The sequence below is a fragment of the Barbus barbus genome (assembly GCF_936440315.1).
Source record: "Barbus barbus genome assembly, chromosome: 38".
Classification (NCBI taxonomy): Eukaryota; Metazoa; Chordata; class Actinopteri; order Cypriniformes; family Cyprinidae; genus Barbus; species Barbus barbus.
Genome location: NC_136716.1, coordinates 2,854,467 through 2,875,084, shown reverse-complemented (window position 1 = coordinate 2,875,084; position 20,618 = coordinate 2,854,467). Strand labels below are relative to the sequence as shown.

The 20,618-nt window shown below is 38.0% G+C and overlaps 1 protein-coding gene across 2 annotated transcripts in view; it reads left to right on the top strand.

Annotated features, from left to right (window-relative positions):
* Window positions 1–20,618, top strand: part of myocd (myocardin) — a 105,834-nt gene that overhangs the window by 59,058 nt on the left and 26,158 nt on the right. The window contains exon 1 of one of the 2 annotated variants that reach the window (XM_079397484.1): window positions 15,985–16,223. The exons of the other annotated variant lie outside the window; for it this stretch is intronic. Within the exon in view, the coding sequence (XP_079253610.1) occupies window positions 16,169–16,223 (55 nt within the window). The 5' untranslated portion in view covers window positions 15,985–16,168. Of the gene's footprint in view, window positions 1–15,984; window positions 16,224–20,618 lie in introns of those variants that run through there. 2 annotated transcript variants of the gene reach the window in all.

Below are 20,618 nucleotides of genomic sequence, written 5' to 3'. Positions count from 1 at the left end.
TTCAAATAATTGTATAAAAAAATTAATGTGGTGCAAAACTGATCGTTTTACAAGATCAAAATTAGGAGTCGGTTAAAATTAGGGCTGCAACTAACAATTATTTTGATAATAAATTAATCTGTTGACTTTAATTATTAATCAATTAATCGAATATAAATTCAAATCGTTATTAATTAATAAAATGCAATCATTTTAATTAAAAAATAATAATATGGAACAAAACTCATTGTTTGACTAGAATAGTCAGTGAAAATATGGGCAGCAACTAATGATTGTTTTGATAACCGGTTAATTGGTTAATTTTCATCAATTAATTATTAAAATAACTTTATATTTAGAGCAAAATTTACATGATCAAAATTAGGAATTAGTTCAAATTAGGGCTGCAACTGACAATTATTTTGATAATCAATTATATTTGTAGAATATTTATTTGATTAATCGATTAATCGGATGCAAATTCAAATGTTATTAATTATTCAAATGTAATCATTTTAAGGAAAAATAATATGGAACAAAACTGATTGTTCGATGAGATTAAAAGTCAGAAATCAGTTCAAATAAGGGCAGCAACTAACAATTATTTTGATAATCGATTAATCTGTCAGCTACTTCATCAATTAATCAGAGGAAATCCAAATATAATTATTAAAATATAATAAATTTATTTATAAAAATAGAGCAAAACTGATTGTTTTACGAGATCAGAATCAGATAAAATTAGAACTGCAATTGACGATTACAATAATAGAATATTAATAAAAATTTTAAGAAAAATTAAAAAAATGTGAAGCAAAACTGGATGTTTTTTACGAAATGAAAATCAGGAATTAGGGCTGCTTTTGCCAATTATTTAGATAATCGAACTGATTGTCCATATTTTTATATGTATTTCAAAACATACATAAATGGCCAAATATATATGTTAATATATTTTTCCAAATATATTTGCATACAAATATTAATTTTCACAGCCTTGATCATATTTACCAAGGGTGCCGATATTTTTGGCCATGACTGTATATTTAACATATATTTTGACCAGAAAAAAAAAAAAACGTTTTTTTGTCATATGGGCAGCATGCAGATGGGATTAATTGATAATCAAATTCATTATAGATCATAATGTATTTGATGGATTAGTTGTTGCAGTCCTATAGTTCAGATCCAGCGTGTGTGTCGTGTAGAGCCCAGTGAGTGACTTCATCTGCTGTTTTTGTGTGTGTTTTCTCAGTGTACAAACTCAGTGTACTGTGACCGGCGCTGCGCGATTGAGACGAAGCCATCGACTCTAATTCACCAAAGATAAAAATAAACAGAGACATTCTTGGTCATTTCTTTATGCTCTTTATTTGAGATTCATTCTCTTTTGTGCAGCTCAGGTTGTACATCATGTTCTCCGAGACACATCCTTCAGCCTTTTTAGGTGAAATCCAGCTAAATCTAGTTTGGAGGTTATCAGAAAGCGTTCAGTACTTTCATAAGACTGTGTAAACAGAGTGGCACGGGTTTGTGACTGCGAACAGACATTTCCTCGCAGGCCCAGATCATTCACATTTGAACTGCACCCGCTTCCAAACATCTAAGAGTGAACTGCAAGAATGAATTCGCGAGCAATGCGACCTAGGTATGTTTGGGAGTGATAGAGAAGGTAAGTTAGAAGCACATGTTAATTTGAAGGGAAGCATCTGGAGATGATGATGAGGAACGCAGCGGTGTGAGCGAGGACAGCAAACACACTCGTTTAACACAAACAAAAGCCCACTAATGTGTTGCAGCTTTGCATCAACAGAAAAACAGCGCAATGCTTTACGACTTTATTAGCCAGCGTTTTAATTCATCTCGCTGCCAGCTAAGAGACTATCAACACAATACAGGACTTTATTATTCAATAAAGCAGCAATATAACCCACTTTACTATTTCCTTCCCAACACGAGAACATGCGGTATTGCTATGAGTTGTTGTTCTGCGGGAATCGCCGTGTCGGTGGTGGTCCTGCTTTAATAAAACCAGCGGGAAGTATTCATTTCAATAGGAGCCAAAGGCTGCATTAATATAGGAATAATTGGTAATGCTTCATTTGAAGCCCTCTCTCACAAAGGCCACGAAGAGCTTCACAACATCCTGATGAAGCCTAGAACATGCTGATGTCAGCAGATAAAAATGCAATGCAACTGGTGTGATATCGTATTGATTTGCTCCGTTTATCAGGCTAGATAAGGGGATCACCAACCTCATAAGACAACAAACTCGCATAGGACTGCAAACACAAGGAGATTATAAAGAGAGCAAATGAGGAGGGTAACGAGGAAACACAGGTGGGGCAAATTAACCAATAATCAGCTAACAAGAGGGGTGGGGTCAAGACAATAGACAAGAGAGCACATGGCACATAGAACATAAATATATATTTATTGTCAGGGTTCTGTCACTTCGGTCTAGTTTATTCGTGGTTTTGTGGCAGAGCCCTGACACTCTTAATTTATTATCTTAATAAATAAAAGTATTTTTGCTTTATGTACTAAAATTACTAAAACTAAAATAAATACACAACAAAATTACTGTAAACTACTGTAAAAGTGTAACTAAAATTTCAATGGAAACAGAAAATATAAAAAAATATATTAATAAAAACTATAATATCATCTCGATACTAAAATTACAGTGCTTTATATTTTCTTAATAATTATTGTACATTTCTATAAGTTTGGCTGTCTGGTTTTCTGCAGCCATAATTAGATGAATATTGTTTGTGATTATTTGTGTTGGCTTTTACACAAATAATGAATGTATTATGAATGTATTAATATAGGAACAAAATATGAATGTATTATTAGCTAAGTGAATATCTCATCAGAGACAGGTTATGATGTGAGTAACGGCGGATCAGATTGTCATATGTGACTGTCTCTCATTAGAAGTGCAGGTCTGTGAGCGCTGAGCTGGATGTGGTATTCATTAAAGCGTAATGCGGTGAATCAATCAAACACTGCCTTACATTTCTTTTGAAAGCTGCCTATCCCAAAAGCCAAAGCAAACACGGCAGATGGGGTCATATTTTTAAAGGTTTCCACTGACATACCAGCAGCTCTGGGAATCAGCTAGAACACAAACAACAAAATACCACTTTCATATTGAAATTTCTGCAGGAGCCAACATCTATCAGACAGCATTGGCTCCAGAGAAATCACACGTCTGTCTCATAACCAACCAACAGACGCGTTTGACTAATTACACTGACGAACAAAACATCTTAGTCTGAGAATAATGCACTCTCATTTCTGAAGATGATGGAATGGAGCTTCTGTCTGTGTGTTTTAGTGACAGCACTGGCTCATCCAATGGTGTGTGTTTGTGGGCAGGGCCAAACAAACAAAACTTTGCCGTATGGTTTGCATTTGGTTTTCTTTTGGAGAATCAAATAATAACGTTCTGGGAATGTTCTATGTCGGTTGTTTATGTGTTTATGGGAAGTCGTGGCCTAATGGTTAGAGTCGGACTCGTAATTGAAAGGTTGCGGGTTCGAGTCCCCGGCCGGCAGGGATTGTAGGTGGGGGGGGGTGAATGTACAGCGCTCTCTCCACCCTCAATACCACGACTGAGGTGCCCTTGAGCAAGGCACCGAACCCCCAACTGCTCCCCGGGCGCTGCAGCATGGCTGCCCACTGCTCCGGGTGTGTGTTCACGGTGTGTGTGTGTGTGTGTGTGTGTGTGTGTGTGCATTTGTTCACTACTCACTGCTGTGTGTGTGCACTTGGATGGGTTAAACGCAGAGCACCAATTTCGAGTATGGGTCACCATACTTGACAATACGTCACGACTTTACTTTACTATGTGCAACCCAAAACTAACCTTCCCAGAACGTTGCAGGTATGTTCTTTTTGGGGGGGATTTCTTTTCAATAACCTAAAGAGAGCCTATACCCAATAGTTATTGTTTAGCTTTTTTATGACCTAAAGATAACCTATATGAAATGTTCCATGGGTTACTTTTTGGGATTTATTTTTACAACCGAGGGGGGCCCTGCTCCCTACCTCGCACTGGGCCCCGCATCAGCTAATGACGGCCCTGGTTACAATACTAATATATGTTTTAAATTCTTCACCTTCAAATGTTCAACCCTTAAGCTTTTACCATTTCAAATGTGAAACGCTGTAAACTTCTGTCCTCAAAAATGTTGGAAATTATGTGAATGTGTAAATAAATTAAACCTCACACACGGTGCATTCCCAAATACATGTTAAATAGTGAGTTACTGTGATCTGAGCCAGACATCATCTTAAAATGAAAGATGCGAACAAAACTATGGTTAAAAAAAAGCATTTAAATGGAGCTTCACCTGTATATAAATGTGCTTTGTGTCGAGTGTTTCTCATTGAAACTCAAAAGACATGCAAAACCAGTCTGCCATAAAGACACTTTTTGGTTTTTGTTTCATATAATCTGTAATTCTATACAACTATTTAGACTTTCAGTTGACAAGTAGTAATGAAATATATTTCTAAGTGCACACTAGTAGTGTTTGTCTGTTGTCTCACGGTAATGGTGTTCAGAGAGATAAGCATGAGATCGGTTCTGTAACGTATGCGGCCAGTGAAACTCCACCTGTCATCGTACTAGAGGTGAAAACACTGAACATATTGATCTGAACAGCAGCTCACACACTATCCCACCACGTACACGCGCACACACACACACACACACACACTTATATATGTGGTTTATGGCTTCATTCTATAGGCGTAATGGTTTTATACGCCATAGGCGTAATATTCTACATCCCTAATCCCAATATCTAAACTTAACAATGACTTTATTATTAATAAGCACAAGATTAGTAGTTTATTGAGGCAAAAGTCATAGTTAATGGCTTGTTAATAGCGAGAATTGGACCTTAAAATAAAGTGTGACCATTTATGTAAATAAATTCAGATAAATAAAGCCCAGTTTTTGATGTGTGTTTGTAGACTGTGCAGCGGTTAGTAATCATCTGATGGCGTGCTGATCTCAGTGACTGTGTGATTCAGAGTCAGTCTGACCGCAGCAATAATGTTTACATTTCCAGCTCTGCTTTCCTCAGTGTTTTCAGTGGAAGAGCTTTGAGAGAAAGTGAGATCACTTGAACTGTAAACTCTAAGAACGGAGTTAAGTGGGACTTTAAAAGCACAGCCGTTTAACCTCCAAACCATGCTTAAAATAAAGCCATTACGGGTGAATTCATACATTCTGATCGTCTGTCCGTTAGATTAATGAGTATTGAAACAGTCAGAACAGACTGTGGTGAGTTGATGATGCTTAAGTATTCTAGGAGGAATAACATTTAGACATTCATGCATTTGGCAGATGCTTTTCTCTAACGCGGCATGCATTGCATCCAAGGTATAGATCTGATCAGTTCATGCATTGTCTGGGAATCAAACCCATGACCTTGGTGTTGCAAACACCATGCTGTACTGTATGAGATGCAGTAATGATCTAACAGTACTGAGTCATTTTAATCTCATTAGGGATTTTTTTTAAAAACTTAATGCAGGTTTCTAGAATAACAACCTGTGGTTTTATCAAGCCAACAAAAGCGTCAACACAAGAACACGAGCAGTATATAAATCCCATAGATATTCTGTCGAGCATGTGTCGTGCTGGCATAATGGGATTTGCTTGTTCAAAAGTATTATCAGAGGCCATTTTCTCATGGGTGTTAAGAGAAAACATATGCCTTTGCATGTTTGTTCAGGTTTTCAATCTGAAAAGAAAGCAGAAATGCTGAAGACGTAATGTAGCGAATCAGAGCGATGATAAGGCATGTAATTTCCTACTGACAGCTCATGTAACCATCTGCTCTGCCGCGTATGTTTGCAGTGGACACAGAATGGCAGAAGCTGCCGTTGTCCTTTAAGTCAAGGAGGTCAAGTTGGACCAGAGTTTTTAGGTCCTAGTTATTCTCACAGGGTCGCCGTGCGGCTCCTTCTTCTCTGTCAGAAAAACGTGGGCCGCTGTATGGCATGTGAAGCTGTGAGAACCTGCTTGGACCAACACAAATATAGTCTCGGTCTTTCCTCGTCAGGAGGAAAAATGGAGCGCTTGACAGCATGTTTCAGGCTGGGCCGTTTGGAGGTGTTTGGATCAATCCAAGACATGAAAAGCCAAATATTTGCACTATTCAAAACTCAATCCCTTTTGCTACAGTGCTGCTGCGGTGTGACGGGAGACTGACACTTCCTGTCAGAATAAAGGTCAGAGGTCTGAGACGAAACAGAAAGCTTCACTGTAAACCGTGATATTTCCTAGAAATGTGTTTGCGAGGTGCATTGACCCGAAGGTTGTGTTAGATGACTGTTACTACATGCGGTGAGTTAGTTAAGAGCTCCAGGAACACGTGTCTTCAGTTTTTTTTTTTTTTTTGCTTGGTTACAGGGATTTATGCCCCTGTGCCCAGCATACTCTGCTGTGATGTGACAGTCTCCCCCTCTGTCCCACACACATATGTAAATAACATGCTGGATATAGGTAGTTCACATGATAAAAAGTAATTATTTTTATTTATTTATTGCTTGGTTTAAAGATATATATATATATACATAAATCAAGGCTGCATTTAATTAAAAAACTGTGAAATATTATTAGGCTACAGTTTAAAATCAGTGTTTTCTATGTGAATATACAATATCTTACAATGTAATTTATTGCTGTGATCAAAGCTGAGTTTTCAGCATCGTTACTCCAGTCTTCAGTGTCACATGATCCTTCAGAAATCATACTAATATGCTGATTTGTACTGCTGAATATGACTTAAATCTGCAAAACCTGTATTAAGAACTGTTAAAAGATGGACTAATGAAACAGAGCGGGATTTACAAGCCTGTTTCTCTCTCACTGATTGGACTGTTTTTGAAGCTGCTGCCACCGATCTGGATGAGCTCACAGAGACTGTAACATCTTATATCAGTTTCTGTGAGGATATGTGCATTCCTACCAAGACTCATCTAACTTACAACAACGACAAACCATGGTTCACTGCAAAACTCAGACAGCTCCGTCAGGCCAAAGAAGGTGCTTACAGAAAGGGGGATAAAGTCTTGTATAAACAGGCCAAATACACACTGGAAAAGGAGATCAGTGTGGCAAAGAGGAATTATTCTGACAAGCTAAGGAACAAATTATCTTCCAGTGATTCTGCTTCAGTGTGGAAAGGTATGAAAGATATCACCAGATACAAGATACCATCCCCCAGAACTTTGGAGAATCAACAACTGGCAGACGACCTGAATGAGTTCTATTGCAGGTTTGAAAAAACAGCCCACACCTGCCCTGAACACCTCTCCACACAACCATTCATACCTCCAGCAACCCCCCTCTCCCCCACACCTACAATTCAGATCAGTGAAGATGATGTGCGCCAGGTCTTCAGAAAGAACAAAAGAAGGAAAGCACCAGGCCCAGACAGTGTGTCACCAGCCTGCCTAAAAATCTGTGCTGACCAGCTGGCCCCCATTTTCACACAGATCTTAAACAGATCACTGGAGCTGTGCGAAGTCCCCTCATGCTTCAAATGCTCCATCATCATCCCCATCCCAAAGAAACCCAAAATTACTGGACTTAATGACTACAGACCTGTGGCTCTAACAACTATGGCCATGAAATCATTTGAAAGACTGGTTTTGGCTTATCTGAAGGCCTCCACTGGACCCTTACTGGACCCCCTGCAGTTTGCCTACAGAGCAAACAGGTCTGTGGATGATGCAGTCAACATGGGACTGCATTTCATCCTGCAGCATCTGGACAGACCAGGGACTTATGTGAGGATCCTGTTAGTAGACTTCAGCTCCACTTTTAACACCATCATCACGGACGCCCTTCAGAATAAACTGACACAGCTCTCCGTCCCCATCTCTGTCTGTCAGTGCATCACCAGCTTCCTGACAGACAGGCAGCAGCTATGAGGCTGGGAAAATTGTCATGCAGCACCCGTACGATCAGCACTGGAGCTCCTCAGGTCTGCGTTCTCTCACCACTGCTCTTCTCCCTCTACACCATGACTGCACATCTAAAGACCCCTCTGTCAAGCTCCTGAAGTTTGCAGACGACACCTCACTGATCGGCCTCATCCAGGATGGTGACGAGTCTGCTTACAGACAGGAGGTTAAGGAGCTGGCTGTCTGGTGCAGTCTTAACAACCTGGAGCTTAGCACGCTCAAAACTGTGGAGATGATCGTGGACTTCAGGAGAAACCCCACTGCTCTCCCCCCACTCACCATCATGAACAGCACTGTAAGAACGGTGGAGTCATTCAGATTCCTGGGCAAAACAATTTCTCAGTACCTGAAGTGGGACAATCACATTGAGTTATACTTTCTTCGCCAGCTGAGGAAGTTCAACCTGCCACAAGACCTGCTGAAATAGTTCTGCCATCATTGAATCCATCCTCTGCACTTAAATAACTGTCTGGTTCAGCTCAGCTACCAAATCTGACCTCAGAAGACTACGGAGGGTAGTCCGGACTGCTGAGCAAATCATTGGTACAACCCTCCCCACTCTCCAGGAACTGTACTTTTCCAGAGTGAGCAAAAGGGCTGGCAAAATCACTCTGGACCCCTCACATCCAGCACACTGGTCGACGCTACAGAGCTCTGAGCACCAGAATGACCAGACACAGGAACAGTTTCTTCCCTCAGGCAATTCATCTCATGAACACTTGACACTAAACGTGGAACACACAACTCTATTATACATCATTTATTCACCACACATACTTATTTTTTCATTTCAAATTTGGACATATCAGACCTGTACACACATAATTTTCTATATTATATAATGTGTTTTTGCTATTTTGTACATTGCCTATTTGTGTATTATTATTTTATTACCTGTGTCCTGTCCTGTTGCTGTCTTTCTGTTGCACTGTGGAGCTTCTGTCACTACAACAAATTCCTTGTATGTGTAAACATACCTGGCCAGTAAAGCTCATTCTGATTCTGATTCTGATATGTTTGTGGAAACTGTGATACATTTTATTTTAGATTATTTGCTGAATAAAAAGAACAGCATTTATTTGAAATAGAAATCTGTTGTTTTCTATTTCAAAACAAAATAATAATTTTTTGTGAACTAATTCACAGAAGAGAAGTTCATGTGTACCCTTAGCAAATACGTTCTTACCAAAGCGACAAAGCGCTGCACAAATTACATTCCTGACAAACAGCAGAACAGGCTGAGAAGATCAAACTCCAGCAACCGAAGATATAAAAAGACCTCAAACGCAATTCAGTTGCTAACCAATTGAATACCTTGGCAAGATGCTACTGCATAATACAATGGATGAGTCCCTAAAGACGAAAAAAGAGAAAGATTAAACATGGGTTACACAGACAAATGTGAAGCGTGAGTTTAATGGCCGCCATAAACAGGGGGAACGTCTGACACTGTCTAACATCTCCAGAACATTCACACAAAACACAGACATCCACATCTCACACATGTAGCATGACGTCCTTCAAGAAGTTTTATATATAATCTATGGGGAAAGCATTACTCCACGCTCACAAGACACACGCCAAACACATTCCTCAACATATACAGTAGTCTTCAGACTAAACACGCATGTTACATGGAGTTCATCTGATCCAAACATGTACAACTCTTTCTTTCCAATCATAAATCAAACTATGCTCAGTTTACCTGACAGAAACCAAGTAGATTTGTTCTTCCAGATCGAGAGGAGCCACATGGCATGGAATCTGTTATTTTTCATACATGTTTTTGTTTTCATTGAAAGCAGTAGCAATGGATTATTATAGGACAAATGTATATCTATTTGGAGTGATTAAATTTTAATGTGTGGCTGAGGTTTTGCAGACAATAAATCAAAAACATTTATAAATCTTTTTTGATGGCTCAGATTTGAATGTTGCAATTATTCTGCTTATCAAGTTTACATCAGTAGTCCCATATTCTATGTCTTTATACAGTATAAGCAAATATATACATAGAGACATTGTATCTTACAGACATATTGGATTGATTTTAATAACTTAAACGTACTTGAATTGTGCATCAAACACTAGGAATATACAAGTACTGGATACTCAGCATCAGCAGGTACTCAATATTCAATGACTCGGATCAATGATTCGAATCCATAGTGTATATATATATATGTGTGTGTAATTCAAATAAAATAAGTATAATTGAAATAGAATAGAATATTATCATATATATATATATATATATAATTCAAATAAAATATCAAATATATTTATTTCTATTCAGTTTGTTTATACTGAAGTCATTCATGCACATTTCTTTCTCCTCCAACATCCTGCATCCAGCCTTCCAGTCAAAAGTTAAGTCTCAAAACCTAAACAGCCTCAAAGGCACAAGATAATAACAATAATCCATATTAATGGATATCCCAGCCTCTGCAATGTTTTTCTTGTTGTGTATGTATTCCAGGTAGATCTTCTGCAGCTCAGAACAGATCTCAACCTTCACAACATTATAAATCACATCTTTAGTTTCTCGTGAGGTTTGGCCCGAGGTCTTCTCTTGTCAATTCTGATTTGAGGTTTGTCTTCTTTTGACCAAATATCAGTTCAGGCTGAGATGTGTTTCAGCTGACGCTCAAGTGTGGCCTTTAATAAGAAAGAGCAATGAGTGTGAAAGCTCCAACAACTCTGATAACGTTTAATTGGGGCTGATAAAACCAATGAATCATGTAAAGCAGAGTTTGATTATATTAATATGTGAATTCCTGATAAGGTTCTCAACAAAGCTCTTTGTTAAAGGAGTCATAACCTTTAAGAATGTTGAAAGATCCAGACAAGCTTTTCTTCACATACCAAGAAAGAGAAACATATTTCCTGAACGTAGCACACAGACGGCTGTTGCAGAGCTTGTGAGTGTTTACCTGTGGACGTGTGCGTCTGTGAGACAGTCGCAGCACGACAGTAAGCAGAGACGGGTCATTAACGGCTACAGCGCTAACTGAGACAGAGACCATCCAGCTGCTTTATGTATGTATTCGTACCGAACCGTCACGGTACAGACATCTCGGTTCGGTGCATGAGGCCTTACGATGAATACAGACAATTCACTCCCAATCCAGAAGGGGGCGCCCACAGCAATGCAACGCTGTTTGATAACCACCAGCAGAAGAAAAGAAAATGTCATATAGCGCCATACGTATCCCTTCTAGCCTTAACCATGAGTTGCGCTTGAAAACAAAGCCCACTAGACAGTGACCATGTGCTGATTCTGAACGCGTCTCTCACATAGACCGACAAAGGAGTATACTTTAATGGCTTGCGCACTCAACTGTTTGCGAAATGGAGCTTTGTGCTCGTGTATCCTACCTCTCTCATTCGTCACAAATCCAAATATTCCATAATATTTCCATATTTGCGATGCAACGAATGCTAAACTATTATTTATGTAAATTGTAGGCTTTGTACTTCAGTTGCGTTCCAACGGTGACACAGAGGCAGGTACGCTGATGTTTGGCTTACTGTATTTTATTTTGATAAAGTACCAACTGCGCTGTCAAGTTAGCAATGCTGGAACAGATGTGTTTTTTTTGGGGGGGGGGGGGGGTTTGTGAGCATGTGTGTGTGTGTGTACACTCACAATGAAAACAAAACAGATTTTATATAAATAATATTTAGTATTTTCACATCTACGTCGAAAAAATAGTAATTTGCACTACTGTCGGTTCAAAATAAATGAAAAGAAACTGAGCATAGTAGATTTCTTTTTTTTCCCCGTTGTACCGAAATCGTATCGAACCGTGACCCCCGAACCGAGGTACGTACCGAACCGTGACATCTGTGTACCGTGCCACCCCTAATATATATATATATATATATATATATATATATATATATATATATATATATATATATATTAGTAGTCGTAGTAGTAGTACAAAATGTAATTATAATAATTATATCTATATTTGCATATAGTTTACATGTAGTTCTTTCAGGTCTGATTGGCTGAGAGGTCTTTCCAACCATGAGATGGTTCCCAATATCGTCACGGGAACCGTTTCACCATTTGTATCACTCTGCTTACAGCATCTCTCAAAGCGAGTGTCATGGTGGACTCCCAGATCCACTATAATTTTATAAGTACCGCTTATAAGTAGTTTTCAGAGTTTTTTAGTAGAGAATGTAGTTGTGGGAGATGTGAGCTCCAGGGTGTTAGCGGTCGTTCAGCGCTTATGATGAATGGTGTCTATAGTGATTACATGGGATTTAATTTGTTTTGGGTAAATCAACGAGCAGTCTTAGGTCTCATTAATCTATTATTTGTTGCAGAGCAAATAGTTTTGGCTGAGGGTAAAACCTAATTGTGTTATATTTTATATAACTTTAAAAAATGTAATGCTATAAATCAGAGCGCTGACTTTGTACTTTTGACTGAATTGCTTTGCATCTTCTATGATGGCTGTTTTTGTTTATTAAAATATTATTATTCAATAAATAATATTTTATATAAATAATAGTATTTAGTATTTGGAAACGGTGTGTGTGTTCGTGATGGTCATTTTATTTACATTATTCCATTATTAGATTGTGACAAAAGATTTTTTTTTTTTTTTGAGTGAGTCAGCAGTTTTTTGAATAAGCCTTTTATACTGAAAGACACTGAAAGCTGTTGTAAACAAGGAGGTTATTTTTACTTTCAACAAAACCTTGTAAGACGCAGTAAACAAAGGCACTGAGCACCAATGGCATTGGAAATCCCCCTTAATGAAAGGAGAGCATGACAAAGATATCGCTTTCCTCAGCGGACATTCAAACTTATGTTTTATTGTGAATATGAGCTTGAGCTGAAGAATGAATCCTGTATCAGATGCAGATAATCGCACTTGCTCAATCTCTCTCTCATAATACTCTACTCTATATAATATACAGCTTTTAATATAGTAATACAATAAGCTTTTAATGAAGCGACTTAATGTTCCTCTGTTAACTAGTTCTAAAGTGACGTTTTCAAATTAGTAACGGAGGCCTAGGCTCAGCTCTTAAACTGTCAAACTGAGATTTGAATCCATGGTGGAAGGAAGTAGTTCTACACAAAAGGGGGGTTTAAAGACACTCTGTTGTCACACTGTGATAACCTATGGCCGAATCACAGCTGTGCTGATATACAGCCATATCACATTGCTACGGTGATACTACTCATATATATATATATATATATATATTATATGAAGTTTGTTAATAACACACACACACACACACACACACACAGTATATAATACGTACATTCAGTGGTGTCCAAAAGTCCACATTAATAGTCAGTTATTCAAATGTAATATTTAATATTAATTTGATGAATATTATTTATTTATTATTGACTTACCATCATGGTATCATCATTATAGCACAAATATTAACATTATTAATGTTATTTTTATTATAATATTATATATTTTATGCAACATTTCAATTCTTTATTATATTTTACATTATTTCAAATGATTTTTTTTTTAAGTGATCCCAGACTTTTGAACCCCACTGTATGTCCGTTTTCTATCAGTCCCAATCATGTTTTTCTGAGCCCGTGTGTCTCTCTGTGTGTCCCGTCCTCTGCTCATCCTCTTCTTGCTCTGGCCTCACTGGCTCCAGTCGGGACCCCGTCTGTCTGCGTGCGGGACCCTCGTCTGAGACGCAGCCAAGAGCTGGATGATCCCTCACAGAACTCCTGCTCAGAACAATTCAGACGGAGCATATTATATAATTATTGTAAAGCATTGTTTTAAAAAGAATTTCATAACGTCTCAAATCGGACAAGTCCTGGCGTTTGGAAATGCAGCAGCAGTTAAAAGACATGAATAACAAATGACACAAATAGGTCCCTAGACACGTGTATTACTCAAAGCGCAGACTATCTGCTGACAAAAACCTTCACTGTAATTTGAATTTGATTTCAGTTCAGTTTTTTTTTATCATTGCACTTTAAATGTTCCCCAAAAAGAACCAGAAGAGTTATGCATTCATTCAAAGTGTAGAAATGTTTTCACTGGAAACTAATGAATGATGTTTTTGACTTCTAAACACATTAAATTATACAAAGACTAAGACATCATTTATATTAGATCTTGTGTAGAATGTTTTGTGATTTTCTTTTCACACAAAAAAACTCTGTTCAGGACGCCAATAAACACATGCTGAGAGATAATGATTTTGATGAATTCAATATGGTTTGAAACGCTGGATCTAGTGAAGAAAACTTCACGTTCCTGAGCTCATGTTAAGACGGATGCCCCGTTAAAGAACGTGTGTGTGTGTTACTGTATACAGCCACATATCATGAGCCGGAGGTGTCAGATGTAAGATGTCACGCTGCAGACTCAGAGCCCAATTACAGGGAGGATTAGGACGGGGCTCAGTGACCCTCGCAGGAATTCACAGGGATGCTCTGTGTTCACTGTCAAACTCTGGGTCGCACCCTGCCTTTAAGTACTTTCACCTGCTAATTAAGCCGTCCAAACTCCAGTCATGGGGAAACGTGTGCGGCCAGACGCTCTTCTAGAGAAAAATAGTCGGTTCACAACTCAAGATGTCCTAATGTAAATATTTGACCTGGCTTGTATACTGGAGCGCGCTCGACTACGCGTGGCAGAGGGACCGGACCGATTCTGGTGCCATTAGCGAGTTTAAACCATTTGCTTTGCTTAAACTCCAGCTGAAGTGCTTGAAGACATGGGGCCTTGGGTCTCTGGACAGGAGGAGTTTCATCACAGTTTCATCTCATATGGTTCTCCTAGAATATTTGTGCTGTTGTTTTAGGTCTTTAAATGTCAATCTTGCAGTCATGACACATAGTAGTGTGGCTGTATATCTGTATATCGCAATCCCAAATCTATTTCTCACAATGTGACTTATCTCACAATTATAGTGACTTACTTGTAACTGCAATTTAGTCTTGTAATTACAACGCTGTTTCATGTAATTGTGACTTCATATCTCTCTATAATTATGCAACTTTATGCAAATGAGAAAAATTTTTGCAATAGTTCTTTTATGCCATACAATTTCACTTTTTATCTCACAAAATTACTTTATAACTTGCAATATTAAATATTAAACTTTATAACTTGCTTATTTCACTTTTAAACATGACTTCTCACAATAGCAACTTTATTTTCACAAATGTCCATAATTCTCACAATAGTAGTTTTATACCATACAATTTTGTCTTTAAACCTTAATTTTTTTTCTTGTTGCAGCTTTATATTTTAAAATGTTTTAAAATGCAACTTTTTATTTGTCCTCACAAGATGACTAAATCTCGCAGAGCATCTTTATTTATAGTCACTGTGACTATATTTCTCTTTATATTTCTCATGATGTGACTTTATGTGAGAAACTCTCTGAAGAGATCTTATTGAGTTTGTGAGGTTGTGGCGACACGCGGTCATCAATCAGATTAGCAGCAGATGAATGCATTACACAATAAATAAGGGGAACGAATGGGCACTGCCATGAAAGCCCTGCGGCTCAACATCTATTTTTAATTCCATATTTGTACACTTTTGATTAAATTGATTTGAAAGGCCTGCTCAAACCACACAATGGCACATCACACGATCCTAGATGTTCTTACAGCTAATTGCACAAAAGCCAGTCCAAGAGCAGCGCTTCAGTGCCAGCACTTGTTAAATGTAGGCCGGAGACACAGCGAAGCCCTGACCAATGTTTTGACAGCCTGTGGGAGCCGGAGGAAGGGCTGCTTGTTTTCCGAGTGGAGAATCCAACACTACAGATAAGATAACGTATATCGACTGAATGATTGGCAACACGTTACCACACTTAACTGCTCATATGGGAATCTAAGTATTAAAGTCTCCCACACTTCAAATGAAGATCATTCTGCTACTAATTATGACCACATGTTAATTTGAGATTGCTCAGGGTTTGTTTGTGCATATGTTTGTGTGTGTGTGTGTGTGTGTGTGTAAGAGAGCTGAAGGAGGTGGGACTCAGTCGAGCCTCCTCAGCTTTAAGACCCTCCCAGCAGCGCCGCATATCAGTTTCTCTCTCATGGAGCAGAGAATCAGTTCTGCATGGGACCAAAGCGATTGAGCACGTGAATGCATGCGGATAGTGTGTGCTATGAGAGGCTGAAGCGACGCACTTGATGCTTTAACACTGGAACACAATGACTCTACTGGGCTCTGAACATTCCATTCTGATTCGCAGCAAGTTTAAATCAGGTGAGATCTTTGTTTCACCTCCAAAAGAAATGCTTTTAGGAAACTTATTTGGAAGCATCGATTATTTACCAATGCATGATTACAATCCACAAAATGTTTGTAAGTATGTTACATACACTTTACTCTGGAATACGAAGCTATTTTGGTTTTGTACCTGTTGGTCGCTGCATACACTTTTAGCCTCACTGCTTCCAAAAGCTTCAAGTGCTTTGACACAAGGGTCAAAGGCCATCAGGTACCACTTAACCTGTGCAAAAACATGATTTCCTTAGTATTTCCGTCTTGTTATCCAGTTCAATTATCTAAACATTCTTATATACATTTATTTAATGATGTTAAGATATTATTAAATTAGTTTATGCCTAAAATAAGGAGAAAAAATGTCAGTGGGATCAGAAAAATTGTTGTTGTTTTTCTTCTTTTAAGCATAAATTCACTTAATTTTGTCATTTGTCAATCATTTTTGATTTACAAGTAAATACATCTCCATTTTAAGAAAGTTTAGATATTTGTATTGGAAAACAATACAGAAATACTGAGGAAGAAAATCATTCAGTGTAAACATAAACTCTTACATCTGGCTTTTTAATGACTTCACACTTGTATTGTTTACTACTATCCACTCTTTGTGTTTCTTTCGAATGCTCTCTCTCTGTTTCTGTTCATCTACTGAAGCCGTTCAGTGTCACATGTACATGTATTGTGAGCAATGCTGCCACCTTTCTGATGAAAGTGTTACTGAATAACCACAATGTCAGAGTCACTGAAGATCTTCTTTGCTTCTGTCGGCCCAACCATCAAGATTTATGGCCCAGCAGACAAACTGCAGCTTAGATTTCCTCTCGAACGCTGTGTTTGATTTCACAGCAGCGCTCGGGTTTGGCACAATAATGACTTGCTGCTCAAAATTACAGACAAAATTGAGCTCTTCCTTCAGAGAAGGGAAATGAGCTCTATGCTCAAGGGAAGTGGAGATGTAAGGCTGTTCCACACAGTGGCATGATGGGAAAACTTAAACATTGGCGTGTTGTGAACAGCACACATTAGCGCTCTGATGCAGCACAGATGTAAGGTTTGTAGCTGTGTGTGTTGGCTGTTCAGCGAGCATGTGTGTGTGTGTGCGTGTGTGATTGAGCTGTTCTGATAGGAATCATACAGTATGTTCCCTGTGGACGTGTTTGGCTCATTGAGGTTGTTCAACAGGACATGGGCGGCCATGAGATTGCATAGCCCGTTTAAATGCTTTCTATACTCGTGCATCTGAGGTCAAGGTCTGAAATGTTTTCACTGGGCTTTTAAAGAGGATTACAGACACGTTTAACTTGTTAAAGCTCACAGGCAACTAAAGGCTGTTAATGTTTTAGGGTGACAATAGATGTTTTTATTGACATACACATAGCAAGAGCTTTTGATAACCTGCCCAAAGTGTGCTGTGCTGTGCTGTTTACCTGGCTGTTATAGTAAATGATAGGTAAAACTCAACTGTCTTTTCTTAGAATGTTCTATAGAGAGAAAAAATGCCATATTTATACAATTTATATGTGAAAACATTTAAATATGAATGTAAATGCTACTGGGTTACAGTATGGAAAAAAAAACACTCAAAGGGTTACTTCTGAATATTCAAAAGTGCAAAGAACTGCACAGTACACGCGGATGGAAAATTGCAAATAATAAAGAAATCTGGGCAATAATTGGTTGATTTCCTCATGCTAGAAAGGGTCTGAACAATGACCATTTGCCATGTTTAGTCAAAAATGTAGTTTTAGCAGGTACTGTAATAGCCCTTTTTATCTTTCTACAGACATTTCTATAGAGATATGTCCTATTTAAATCATCTTTATGTGAAAAATCTGAATGATAGAAATGCACTGAAAAGATACATATGAGTTGCACAGTGCATTCATATGAAAAAAACAGCAAATAAACCTGCATAAATGGGTTAACTGCCTCAAATCAAAAAGGGTCTGAACAACGACTTTGATAAATAGCTTGACGTGCCGTTGGCATGAAAACAGAACATGCCAGGCAGAAGTTAAAGAGCCATCGCTGGTTCCTGTATGCTTTCATGTGCATGCATGAAAACACAAACGTGTTTGGCCTCAAATCTCCCAATATACCTAACAATCACTCCTCACTCACAGAAAATGAACATCATGACCTTCAGAGCTTCAGGTTTCCCTGATGAACACGCATCTATTTAGTGTTTACACTCTTAAAAACGGGGGCTTGCCATAGAAGAACTATTTCGTGTCCCAAAAAGAAGCTTTCAGTGAACTGATCTTAAAGCAAGAACCATTTTTCCGTCTAAAGAACAATTTCCACTAAAAAGAAGGTTTCGTAGAATGGAAAGGTTCCACACTCTTAAAGGTTCCAAAAGAGGTCAGTTCTTAAAAGAACCATTTTTTTCCTAGTGTGAAAATATTGAAATAATCTAAAGAACCTTTGGTGGCTCCATGGATGTTAAAGGTTCTTCAAGGAACCACAGATGCCAATGAAGAACCTTTATTTTTAGTGTATATAAAGTGCTTCATGTCTGAACTCCAGAGGTGGGTAGTAACGAGTTACATTTACTTCGTTACATTTACTTGAGTAAATTTTTGGGGTAACTAATACTTTGAGTATATTAAAAAATGGGTACTTTTCTATCATTTAATTCAGTGATACAAATCTGAATTTCCATCAGCTGTTGCTCCAGTTTTCAGAGTCATATGTGACCCTGGAGCACAAAACCAGTCTTAAATCGCTGGGGTATATTTGTAGCAATAGCCACATTGCATGGGTCAAAATTATCGATTTTTCTTTTATGCCAAACATCATTAGGATATTACGTAAAAATCATGTTCCATGAAGATATTTAGTAAATTTCATATATATCAAAACTTAATTTTTGATTAGTAATATGCATGGCTAAGAACTTCATTTGGACAACTTTAAAGGATATTTTCTCAATATTTAGATTTTTTTGCACCCTCAGATTTCAGATATTCAAATAGTTGTATCTCAGCCAAATATTGTCCGATCCTAACAAGCCATACATCAATGGAAAGATTATTTATTAAGCTTTCATATGATGTATACATCTCAATTTTGAAAATTTTAAGACTGGTTTTGTGGTCCGTGGTCACATATAATCCTTCAGAAATTATTCTAATAAACTGATTTATTACCAGTGTTGGATCCTGTGAGATTTTGTTCAGGATTCTTTGATGAATAGAAAGCTAAAATGAACAGCATTGATAATAAATCAACATATTTGAATGATTTCTGATGGATTATGTGACACTGAAGACTGGCATAAAGGCAGATGAAAATTCTGATTTGCATCACTGAAATAAATTACATAAAAAATCTTTTGAACGGCAGTGTATATCTAAATAAAAATAGACTATAGATATACAGTATATGATCCAAAAAAACTAGTAACTAACTACTTGAGTATTTTTTTTTTATCCAGAACGTTTTTACTCTTACTCAAGCAACTATTCAGACTATTACTTTTACTTGAGTAAAAATTTCTATAAGTACTTTTACTTTAACTTGAGTACAGTTTTTGGGAACCTCACTTCTGCGGAACTCCAAGTTCTGCTTGAGACGCATCACCATGTGCCTCAGAGTCTGTCTGAATGTGTCACGGCTGCCTGTGTCATGTCAAGATTACAGCCTTGCTATTTACAGGCAATGCAGTTAACGTCAAAGTTCAGGGCATTTGTCATGCAGCTCATGACATTTGAGTTTAATAGACATACACAAGCCAAACAAGACAAAGTGTGTACGCTAATTTGCACTGGAGTTTAAATGGGGATCTTCTAACATAGCATGAGTATTGTGCAATTGCATAATTAATACGTAATTGTTCTCATTAGGGCAAATTATACAGGGTACAAGTTGTTTTTGCAGGTATGTGCCTTGAAGACAACGGATGCAGCTATTTTTGTGCTATTGAGTCAGATCATCTGGTTTTGATTGTGGAGGGTTATGTGATCCAGTTTGTCTGCAAAGCTGTGATAATTCTTATTGAGGGCAATCACTGAGGGCAATCATGGGTCTGGTGCTTTCGTTTGCCCTGCTAAAATGTGTTACGTTGCCAGAAGGCATTTTTCCACTTTGGGCTTTTATGAACTCGCCTGTTTCTGGAGAGCAAACGTGAGGTCCAGTGACTGGTCTTATAGCGAACAAACAGCATTAAAAGTTTGATCTAGATTGGTCCAGATTGAGTTTCGTTCCATCCGCCAAAAGCAGACTGGCACTGCTTGTCTCAGTTCATATCAGTGATCATGCGAAAGCTGGCAGTATTATTGTGCGTGAGAGGTTGTGTCGGTGTGCCAGAGCTCGACATCATTAGATTTCTCTTGTTTGTCCACATACTTGCAGTGCATGACAGATGCTGGCGCT